The sequence below is a fragment of the Peromyscus maniculatus genome, chromosome 8 (genome assembly GCF_049852395.1).
Source record: "Peromyscus maniculatus bairdii isolate BWxNUB_F1_BW_parent chromosome 8, HU_Pman_BW_mat_3.1, whole genome shotgun sequence".
Classification (NCBI taxonomy): domain Eukaryota; kingdom Metazoa; phylum Chordata; class Mammalia; order Rodentia; family Cricetidae; genus Peromyscus; species Peromyscus maniculatus.
In genome coordinates, this window is record NC_134859.1 from 56351236 (window position 1) to 56363485 (window position 12250).

At 41.1% G+C, this 12250-nt stretch overlaps 1 protein-coding gene across 1 annotated transcript; it reads right to left on the minus strand.

Annotated features, from left to right (window-relative positions):
* Nucleotides 1-5400: 5400 nt before the first annotated feature.
* On the minus strand, nt 5401-6610 carry LOC143266900 (NACHT, LRR and PYD domains-containing protein 1b allele 3-like). Its single transcript, XM_076542813.1, has 2 exons — nt 6536-6610; nt 5401-6119 (listed from the first exon to the last, which is right to left on the minus strand). The coding sequence occupies exons 1-2, from the start codon at nt 6603-6605 to the stop codon at nt 5827-5829; spliced, it is 363 nt and encodes a 120-aa protein (XP_076398928.1). The 5' UTR covers nt 6606-6610; the 3' UTR covers nt 5401-5826.
* Between the last annotated feature and the right edge of the window lie 5640 nt (nt 6611-12250).

The following is a 12250-nucleotide window of genomic DNA, read 5'->3' on the forward strand; positions in this document are numbered from 1 at the left end:
AGCAGAAACAAACATTTGGGAAGACATAAAAATTTTTTAGATAATATATACCCATACACCGTTTCATTCTGTTTCTTGGGATAGATGATTTGTCCCTTTTCTTCAGTTGTCTCATTTGTCCAGTGTTCTTCAGATTCCTTAACCTTCATTCTCCTAAAAGACAAAAAGAAAAACCTTTCCCCAAGACTAATTTTGGGGATGTTTCCTTTTGACAAGTTATTATTTGATTAAATGAAAAGGCATGTGTTATTGATACCAGTTAGTTTAAATTGGATGTTCATGCTGGTTGATGAACTATCACCTCCTCTAATTAAGAGGTCTCTCTTGTTCAAATCGAACCTTTATCAATTTTGATGGTACCCACAGCTTATCTTCTCCTGTAGAAACAAAAGCAAAACCTCGTCCCCAATGTAATACATACCCTGGTTTCCATTCTGAGGTCAGCACATCCTTAAAGTATATAGGCTGATTTAATTCTGTAGTTTTTTCTATTATCCAATGTCTCTCTGCAGCTGTTGTTCCTTTCTCATTTAAAAGCAAATCTTTCTTTGTCTTTTTCTTGTAAGAGTATTGAAAAGAAGCAGTCTTTTAAATCAATAACTATGAGAGGCCATCCTTTTGGTAAGAGTAGGCAAAGGCATCCCTGATTGTAGAGAGCCCATTAGCTGAATTACTTTGTTAATCGCTCTAAGGTCTGTTACCATTCTCCATTTGCCAGATTTCTTTTTAACAACAAAGACAGGAGAATTCCAGGGGCTACTTGATTTTTCAATATGCTGAGCATTTAACTGTTCTTCTACCAGCTCTTCTAAAGCCTGGAGTTTCTCTGTTGTTAAAGGCCATTGTTGGACCCATACAGGCTTGTCTGTTAACCATTTTAAAGGTAGAGCTATTGGTGTCTTTGGAAGATCATCAGTTACTGTGCCCTGTTCTTGTATAATATGCATGGCTGGTGACCACTCATTAGAATAATATCTTCTAATATTTCTCTCAGTAACATGTGTTAGGTTATGATTTGTTTCTGAGACTGGAGGGATGTTAATCTGAGTATTCCATTGTTGCAACAAGTCTCGACCCCACAGGTTTATAGGTATGTTAGCCACATATGGTTTTAATTTTCCTCTCTGTCCTTCTGGACCTATACATTCGAGCCATCTTGCACTCTGTTTCACCTGAGATAATGTCCCAATTCCTAACAGTTGAACGTTTACCTCCTGAAGAGGCCAAGTTGGATGCCAAAATTCTGGTGCAATTATGGTAACATCCGCACCTGTGTCTACCAGACCAGACAACAAAACACCATTTATTTTTATCATTAATTTGGTCTTTGTTCATTAATAGAAGTTTGCCAAAAAAATTTTCTTTATGTTTTCTCCTGAATTTTCTATTCTCTCTGTTTCATCAACCTGACCAGCATGATTTATTCCAATAGGCATTTGGTTATTTAATCGCTCTCCAGAGCAGGCATTTCCTCTATAGCTGCAGGAAAGGTTTGAACTGGATTTGCACTGGGGCCCTGCGAGAGGCCCCTCTGGGAGTTTCCCGAAGACTGAGGCAAAGGATTACCCTGTCTGTCCTTTGTTGATCTACATTCGTTGGTCCAGTGTTTTCCCTTACCACACCTTCTGCATACTCCAGAAGGAAGGGGCATTCTGTTGCCATTGTTCCTTGAAGAAACATTGCTTCTAGGAATGACCTGTTTACAGTCCCTTTTAAAATGTCCTTGCTTTCCACACCCAAAACATCTAACATTCCTCAAACCTTTTGAAATTACTTCTCCTACCCACGTATCATCATGCTCTTCAACCTCAACATTAATTGTTTCTCTAATCCAATCTTCCATAGGTGCAGATCTTGCCCTTAATGGCCTGATTATTCTTTTGCATGCTGCATTCGCATTCCCAAGGCCAAAGATTCAATTATTGCCTTACCAGCTTCTGAATCCGAGACCATTCTCTTTACTGCTGAAGCCAGTCTTTGTAAAAAATCTGTAAAAGACTCTTTTGGGCCTTGCCTCACCTTTGTAAATGACTCAGATTTTTTTCCTGGTTCCTCAACTCTGTCCCATGCATTCAAGGCTGCCGTTCGACATAAAATTAGGGTTTGGACATCATATAAACATTGTGTTTGTGCTGAAGCATATTGACCTTCTCCCATAAGCTGATCCTGGCAAACTTGTATTCCTTTATCCCTCCATTGTTTTTCTATATTTTTAGCCTCCTCCTTAAACCAAGTCAGAAACTGAAGTCTCTGGCTGGGTTCCAGAACACCTTGTGCAAGGTCCCGCCAGTCCTGTGGTATTATCCTATTATATGTTGACCAAGAGTTTAACATTTGCTTTACATATGGGGAATGCATGCCATAAGATACTATTGCCTCCTTAAACCTTTTTAAATCCAACATTTCAATTGGAGCCCAATTATTTTGTGTAGCCATCATTTGATCAGGCATCTGTTGTACAGTTACAGGATAAATTAAGGGTGACTGTGTGAAAACAGGGTTTCTGTCTACAACCTTATGATCCCAATTTGAAACAACTTCACTGTTAATTGGATAAATTAAAGGTGACTGTGTGAAAACAGGCTTTCTTTCTACAAACTTATGATCCCGACTTGAAACAACATCGTCTAAAGCTGTTATCCTGGCACTTAAATTGACTATCTTTTTAAATATTAAAATGTGGATTAGCATAGTGATAAGGTGCATAATTCCACCAATACTAATATTATATAGTTGTTCCATTGTCAGACTGCCTAATATTTCGAACAAAAACCAATTTTCTTCCAATGTACACATAAAGCCCATTTTTTTTAAATGTGGAAAAAAATTGTCTTTTAAATAGTTTCCTGTATGACTTACCAAATCTGCGTAGAACAGTAGAAATCCGAGGGGATTTTCAAAACAGCCACCTAGTGTCCCAGGTGTAAATCCAAAGAGAAAGAGAGAGAGATAGAGAGAGATAGATAGATAGAGAGAGAGAGAGAGAGAGAGAGAGAGAGAGAGAGAGAGAGAAAGAGAACAAGAAAGCATAGCTGGCTAAAGTTTAAATGCAGCCACGTGTTCCCTCTTGTGCCGAGTCAAGGCTTGGGTCTGGCTTCCTTAAACTTTGACCACTTGCGTTGGCTTTACAGGCAGGGCCCTGTTCGACAGGGCAGGTCTGAGTTGTTTGTAGCACCGGCTTTAAGCAAGTTGCTCACAGACCTAGGCCGGGGCTAGAAGCTGCCGCTCGGACTAAGAAGCCGGCAGCTCGGACTAGGTAACCGGCAGCTTGGACTAGGAAGCTGGCAGCTTGGACTGGGAAGCCGGCCACCCGGTCTGCCGCCCTTGCGGGACAGCGGACCTGCCGCCAAGCCAAGCGGTTTTTAATGGATTCTTGTCACGTTGGGAGCCAGGTATTGATGTAACCAACCGTTTTATTAAATAAGAAACACAGAAATAATGCAAAAGAGAAAGCCGAGAGGTCAGAGCTCAGAGCCAAAATCTCACCCTTCCGCCTGCGGTGTCCCAGCTTCCCGAATGAGCGCTCTATTTCCTGTCTGTTTGTCTATTTAAAGAGACAGAACAAGCCACAGCTATCTCACCTCACCAGTTCCTCAGCTGGTCCTGTTTTCTCAGACTGGAAGCTTCTGTGTCCTCATCCCAATAGCTCTCAGCTGAACTGTGTTGCTCCAAAGCCTGAAAGCTTAACCAGCCAAATGCTTCTAGTTTCTGATCCTCACGCCTTATATATCTTTTTGCTTTCTACCACCACTCCCTGGGATTAAAGGCTGGCTTTCTGGGATTAAAGGCATGTGCCACCACTACCACACTCTTGCAATGGCTCTAATAGCTCTGACCCCCGGGCAACTTTATTTATTAACATACAATCAAAATCACATTTCAGTATAATTAGATTACCACCACATTGGTTTGTTAATTATCTTATTATCTAATTACACTTAAGAATGCAGTATTACACATGGATTCCCCCTTTTCCCTTAATAGATTGTCCTAATGATTTAAGGTCTCTCTCCCTCTCATTTGACCCTGATCCCTTTAAGATTCACTGAGGTTTTTACAAGTCACCCCTTCCTTGAGTCATAAAGAAAGCCTGACAGTCACTGCCTGGTATAAACTCTTACCTGCTTTTATGACCCTGAATGAATCCAAACCTTGTGACCTTGCTTTGGCTAGAAATTGCTGACTGTATGTGTATAAAAACTGGAAACTTCTGAGACTGGAGGAAGAACTAAGATAGAACAAAGAGAGAAGAGCAGAAAAAGGTACAGAGAATCAGGCAGGAGAGAAGCGAAGTGTGAGAGCTGATAAAAGGCTGCATAGGTAAAGAGAACTTAGAACTATAAAGTAAATGGACTGAAAGGTCACAGTGTATGTAGATTCAGTTGAAAACCTCAGATTAGATCCCAGCTGCTTGTAGCATCTTCCCCAGGAGTCTGGGAAGAAATCTCCTCGGGGCAGGTACCCAGGGGGATTTTGATATCTGTTCCCGGTGCTGAGAGTAGAACTCTGATCCTCTGCAATAGCACCAAGGGCTCTGAACCACTGAGCCTTCTATTCAGTCACCCATTCTATTATTGTACATCAGTTTCTTAAACTGTGAATCCCACCCTACATTGGGTGGATTGCAAAATCTTGCCAAGAAGGAAAGGTTTTGTGCAGAGGCCAGGATTAATTCACAGTGTGCACTGAATCTGAGGTGTTTCATATGATTTGTGTCATGTGACTTCTGCACACCTGTGGTTCTGAGCACACAGCATGAGTAGTTTGCATGGCATTAGCCAGCACAACACACAACCCCAATGAATGTTTCTGAAACACCTTGGCTTAGAATCTAGGCTATTGTTTACTGTGATTACAGGATTTTTCCAGTACATACAAGATTTTCTGCACTTATACAAGCATGATAGCTTCATCATGGAATATAATGATTTAAATATTTTCCTATTTTCATTTTTTAGCATGTAAGTATCTGCATTATATTATGTGAGAACATTTGGTTTTAAAAATTGTGTTTTGAGTTGCTGACTTGAGTTTCATGAAGAGATACTAAGTTAATTTTGCCTTGGGGTTAGGACATAATTTCCACCAGCTTCTGGAGTATGTACTACACATGTGTGTAAAGCATGAGAAATGAAAAATATCCACCAGTTCTGAGAAATACTGAAGTTTCCCTATGTCTTATAGCATTAAATATTCAATAGATATTTAATTTCTTATGCAAGAATAAACAAATACATAAATTTAATTAATCAAATTAATTGCAAATTTGCTCTCATCTTTAACAAATGGTAGAATTATATTTCAACAAAGAGTTGTTTAAAATAAATTTCCTTAAGATTTATTTTCAGTAAAAATGTTTGATTTATATACTTACATATCTATATACTCAGAGATATTTAATAGGGGTGGGAAATGTTTGAGAAACCTCCTTCCTTTTCCATTCATAAGACATTCACTTTCCAGGGAAAAGGACTATCTCACTGTCTCCATTCCCATGTTCCTCAGTCTAGCTTGTATCATGGTGGGTCAGGTGGGCACAAGCCAGGCCACTCTGGCCGTAAGAGCAGGCTGGACAGAGCAAGAGCAGCCTGAAGAGACTTCTTGTCTCCACTGGAAGTTTCCTCAAATGCTCATCCCACATGAACATCTAGCTGGGGAAGGACAACAGGGGAACATCTGGGTCCCTAAGAGGTGTCCTGGAAACAGTATCATCAGAAATGCAACTCAGATGGCCACTGGCTTATAGACAGAGAAACTGAGGGCCAAAGGAAGGACAGGCAGAGCCAACACTCAAAAGAGAGTGCTCACCCCTCAGCCACTAAGATGTCAGGATCCCACAGAGATGCCGCTCAACTTTTCAAGGAGGTCCATCATCAGATGAGGATGTGTCTCCTTCAGAGCTTGGTAGACTTTGTTTTTGCAGGTCTTGTCCCAGGATCGACTGAAGATGAAGAGCTTCCGCATCCTGTCTTGGTTGGTGGCTTCAGCCCGCACTGCCTCATATTCCTCTTGACTCAGCAGAGTACCATGCAGCTTGTCCAAAAGAGAGTCCACTGATGTCACTCGGGCCACCAGCTGCTCCCGATGCTGGTCCAGGAAGTGTGGCAAGGCAGGGGCATCTAGGGGTGAAGATATGACTGGCACTGAGAGAAGAAAGGCTCATCCATGGGCTCTCCTACTGGCTGCCCACTTGTTTTTTTATGTACCTCTTCTGCATCCCTGGCTTCCTTCTTCCTCTGGAAGGTCATTTGAACAAGTATCTGTATCTTCCTGAGGCCATACAGTGTGATAGTCTGCCTAACTAGGAGGAGGGGTTCATTCTGGGGTGTTCAGGTTGGGAGTGGTAGAGTTATTGTCAACATAAGAAACAGCAAGGGGCATGAGAGGAACTTTGCCCTGGGCATGCACCTCTTCTACCTGTCCTGGTGAGATTTGGAAAGTGAGGCTCCCTCCTTCTCTGCCCTTCTCTCAAGGGTCACATGATCTACCAGCAGAATACTATTGGCTCCTCTGGCTTCTAATACCTGTTACTGACCTTTGTTGGCTTCATCAGTCATGGGCTGTGCAGGTCTGAGGTCCCCTGGAAGAAAGGAGAGATGAAGCATCTGTAATGATGCCTGTCACCAACAGACAGTGCACTCTGTGAAACTCACATTCATGCCTGAGATTTTGAGAATGAACTACAGAAATTCTGATATAATCTTGAATGTGAACATTGCCTTACTCACACAGGGAATCTAGGCACCAGGCCTATCATCATTGAGGGAGAAGACATGTGAATGTGTAATAGACATTTCACCCTCACGACCACAGCCTCAATTTCATCCTAGACTGGATTCCTCATGGTGAACTAACCAGATCCATTGCTGGCTTAAATCGTTTGACATTTAGTTTAGGGTAGAAAGCTCCTTCCTTGTCCTTGTTTGACCTTGTACACTCACATGTCACAAACGTGTGTTCTTTATTTGATGTCTGAACCAATATGAAGCAAGACTGAACACATGGTAACAGGGAGTTGATTTTAGCAACAAGTGAAGGAGGTTAATACATTTCAGCTCATGAATAAGCCCCACGTTTGGAAAGACAGGTTAGTGAAGTCATCCAAATGACAGAATTTGTGGTATTAGAAGCTCTGTTTCCATTTGTATGAAGAAAGGATGATATTCCTTAGAATCCATGATGGCTGGATCATCTTGATGTATCCTGAATGGTAGATAAACTGGACCATTTAATGAACACAATGACTGAGTAACCATGAATTTAAAAACTAAAATGTAAGATTAAGGACACAAGAGGACCATGATTATAATCTTCTAGTAACTAAATCCTTTCCCACATGGAAGGGAATAGGTCTTGATGTGTCCCAACAAAAATAATTAACATTCACAAGAGGTTGGCTTCATATAAAGAAAAATAGCAACATTGCTCCCTTCAGTGAAGGATCACATTGTGAGATGGGTATAAACAGCATTTAACCTTTCCAATTCCCCTATCAGTAACTAATTCTGATCTCCAGTTTACAGGTGAGGAAGGTCAGACTCAAATGAGTTAAGTCATTTTCCAAGATCACCTGCAGAGTAAGTGCTGGAGTGAGGTTCAAACCCTGGCCTGACTGGGGAAGGTCAGTTCTCCACCTGTGGGTCACTCAGGTTAAGGCTGAGCAAAGGCAGTTCTTAGTGAAGCCTGTTTGTAGCAGCTCAGGAACAGGAATCACAGTTTGACAGCTGCCAAGAACTGGGCATCTCCAGAGATATTGATTAGGGGAGTTTGGTTTTGGCATTTTGGGCTCTAGACTAAGACTGTACTGTTACTTCAATTGAGAAGTTTCCCTACTTAGGTTTCTCTTGTCCATGTCAGCTTGAAAATATGGATGACTCTACAATAGCCAAATAAATAAATAAAGCCCACAATTTTCGACAGAAAAACCTAACCACAGCAATGAAAGGACTCTGTAAGGAAAATTTAAAAATATGCATCAAAGAAAGAATCAAGGAAGGCCTTAGAAGATGCAAAGATACCTCAGCAATGGTCATTGTTTGGAAGAATAAATATGTGAAAAAGTCACACTGCTAAAAGCATGCTACATACTCAGTGGAGTCCCAATTAAGATGACAGTGACATTCTTCACAAATAGAGTGGAAAAATGCTGAAATACACATGAAATCACAAGAGACACAGATGTCCAAGGTAATCTGAACAAAATCAGTTTTGTGGAAAGATTCATCACATCTGATTTCAAGCTAATACTACAGCCAGAGCAAAAAGATGTACAGATCAATGGAATAGAATAGAAGACCTAGATAAAATCCACAAAACTATTACCTGGCCTTTGACAAAGAACCCAAAATACATTTTGGAGAAAAGACAGCCTGTTCAACAAATGATATTGAAAAACCTATATGGGAACACATGGAAGAATTAAACTAGATGCTTATGTCTTACCTTTAAAAAGCCAACTCCAAATGACCCAAGAACTCAATGTGAGACCCAATACTCTGAAACTGGTAGAGTAAAAATTAGGGAGAACATTTCAACAAGACTCTAGTGGCACAGGAAATAAATCCAATAATTGATAAATTAGACTTCAGGACACTAAAAAAAAATTCTATATAACAAAGGAGAATCAGTTGAGTGAAGATGCAGCCAAGAGTGTGAGAAATGATTTCCCAGCTAACATCGAATAGAAGATTAGTAACTAGAATACCCATGGAACTGAAAAACCCAAACAACAAGAAAATAACCCAGTTCTAAGATTGGCCCTAGTAGTAACAGAATTCTCAAAGGAAGAAATATACATGGCTAGTAAACACTTAGCTATTAGGGAAATGCAAGTTTAAATCACTTATGATTCCATCTCACCCCTTGAGAATGTTCAATATCAAAACACAAATGTTAAGTTAACAAATGCCGGGCAGTGGTGGCGCATGCCTTTAATCCCAGCACTCAGGAGGCAGAGGCAGGTGAGTTTGAGGCCAGCCTAATCTATAGATAGAGAGTTCCAGGACAGTGAAGGCTACCCACAGGAAACCCTGTCTCAAAAAACAAACACACAAACAGAAAAAAACAAATGATACATAATGCTGGAGTGTACGTGGGAACGGAGAAACACTTATACACTAACATGTTCGAGTTTAAACTAGCTAGTTCAGCCACTGTAGAATCCAATACAAAGGCTTCTTAAGAACTAGAAATAGCTGGGTGGTGGCTGCACACGCCTTTAATCCCAGCACTCAGGAGAGAGAGCCAGGCAGTTCTCTGTGGCCTGGTCTACAGAGTGAAATCCAGGACAGGCACCAAAACTACACAGAGAAACCCTGTCTCAAAAAACAAAACAATAACAACAACAAAAGAACTAGAACTAGAACTACCATATAACCCAACCTTACCACTCCTGGTAATATATTCAAAGAAATATATATTCTACTCTGGAGACATTTGCACAACCATGCTTATGGAAGTTCTGTTCACAATAGCTAAGAAACGCAATCAGCCTAGATGTCTGTCAACAGTTAATTAGATAATGAATGTTTGCCATATATATACCATGGAAGTTTATTCAGGTGTGAAAAAAATGGAATTATGAAAGGTAAGTGTATACAATAGGAAAAATATAGAGGAAGATATGTCAGGACCAGAAAGAAAAACACCACATCTCTCACATGCAATTTCTACCCTGGAGTCTTTAGTTCTGTGGGTTTCATTTGGTGTACCCCTGGAAACCAGAAAACTAGAAAAGGGCAAGGCCTTAGGGAGGAAAGGAGCAATGTAGTGTATTGATCAAATGAGGCTAGAGAGAAATACTGGGGGCAGAAATATTCAAATAGCAAGAGGGGTGGGGATGGAGGTGATGAGTAGGTCAGTGGGATGGGTTACTAAAAAAAATGAAGACAGTATTTAAAAGTCACAATGAAACTAATTATTTAGTAACCCAATATAAAAATCACAAAAGAGTTCAAATGCAAGACACCCTTCGAGCACACGGACTCTGGACTGACAGCTGGGGAGCCTGCATGGGACTGAACTAGGCCCTCTGAATGTGGGTGACAGTTGTATGGCTTAATCTGTTGGTGGGGCACCTCTGGCAGTGGGACCAGGACTTATCCCAGATATATGAACTGGGTCTTTAGAGCCCATTCCCTTTGGTAGGATGCCTTCCTCAGCCTTGATGAAGAGGGGAGGGGCTTGGTCTGGTCTCAACTTGGTATGCTAGACTGTGTTGACTACACAAGAGAGGTCTTACTCTCTATGAAGAGTAGATGAAGGGTGGGGTGGGGAAGAGGTGGAGGAGGAGATGGAGAATGGGGGGTGGTGGGGAGGGGAAAAGTAGTTCGTATATAAAATGAAAGAAAAATTAAATAAAAAAAGAAAAAAAAGATAACCTATTAGACTTGAAATGGGAAGTCTTAGGAGTAGTGTATTTCAAAACAAAAACACAGTTCTATGTGTGGGATATCTCCATAGGAGTTGTTGGACAGGGAGGCCCTGGAGGTTCCCAAGAAAATACAGGTGCATGTTATTCTTCTTGGCTCCCCATGAAAACTAATTGATAAGACCTTATTGCTGAAGACACCACACATCTTGGATATGTGATATAGTTTGATTCCAAACTGGAATGAGTTGGAAGCCTTTCTTTGATGCTAAGCATAGTGACAGATTGTGTTATGCAGGCAGCTGAGGAAGAAAAGGCATCAACAGTCATCTGCCAGTCAAGATGGTCCCAGTGCTGCAATAGTGGTACAACTGTGATGAGAGCTCACTTATTACATTTCAGGCCCACCCCACGAGACAGAATCCATCACTAGCACTATAAAGTTAGTAAAACAAGCAAACCCATCCATATCTGTGGAGGTCTTAGTCCTTTGAGAGAAGCTACTATGGCTGCTTAGCTAAATGGACATAGTATCAATGCCCTTCTAAATATGTAGGTTTATAACACAGAGAAAGGTTACTCTCAGTCTTCCTCAGAAATGACTCTCTTTGTTGTGAATGTAGGTGAATACAGATATCTACAGCTCTGCAAGATACTGAGAATAAGGAATGGTTGCATACTAATGCCTATAAGTAGATATTTATACCACATTCTTAAGGCTCTAGGAACATTGTGGAAGAGGAAGTGGAAATAATGTAGCAACAGAGATATGGAGAAGGGTTGTGAAGGGTGACCATGGCCATCAGGAGCTCATATGCCCTGCACCTACTGTCTCTGGACCCACATAAGTAGGGCCTGCCCATCAGTCAGCTAGGCATGGGGAAGCAGCTCCCAGGGATAGTACCACTTACTGCTGAACTATTGGCAGATAATAGATAATGGGGACAAGGGAGGTATACATTCCATCTGTATCCCTGCTGGTGAGCTCTCTAGGTTTTTACTGTATAGTGTAAAACCCATGGGCACACAGATTTTCTCAGTTAAATTCTGCAAGAAACAAAGCAGAACTTTATGAATGTGGGAAAGAGATTTGTATTAAACAAGAAGAGCTGCCAGGAGTAGGAGGGAGATAAGGAGGTGTGTTTAGGAAGGAGTTCCTGCAATGTATTGTACCCATGTATAAAATTGTCAAAACAAAATTTATTACAAATTATGTATGGATTTGAGATTGAGTATCTCATGTTGGCAAAATTTCTTCATTTTAAAGCTGAATTATTATGTGAACTGGAGCCAGTTGTGCTCTCAAATTCTGTCACTTCAAGGGTAGTAGGGGGGGAATTCAGGATACAGGACTGAGAAAATGAGGCTTAGGGTATGTGGTGACTTGGATATGATGTGTTCCATGATAATGCTCATGTGCTGAAGGATTAGTCCTGCAGCCATATTCAAATATGGCTAGTCCTGAGGGCTGTGCACTCAAAATTGTGTGAGTACTGAGAATGGAAACTATAAGAGTGTACATTGGAATAAGTAGGGCACTGGAGGGATGTCCTGGAAGAGAACATCTTGCATGGACTTCATTCCTTTTCCCATTCCCCACCCCTCTCCTCTCCTCCTCTCTCCTCTCCTCCCTATCTCTCCTCCCTTTTCCCCTCTTTCTCTTCCCCTCTTTCCTCCTTTTCTCTTCCCTGGCTTTCACTCTGACTCCATCTCTCTGCTTGAGATAGTAGGTGAACAGCCTCCTCTCTCACAAGCTTCCCATCCATGATATACTGTTTAACATTAGGAGCAAAGAGATGGAGGCAGGTGACCATGGACTGAAACTTAGTTCTAAGATGATGAATCAAAACAAACCTTTCCATTTTAAGTTGTTTTTCTCAC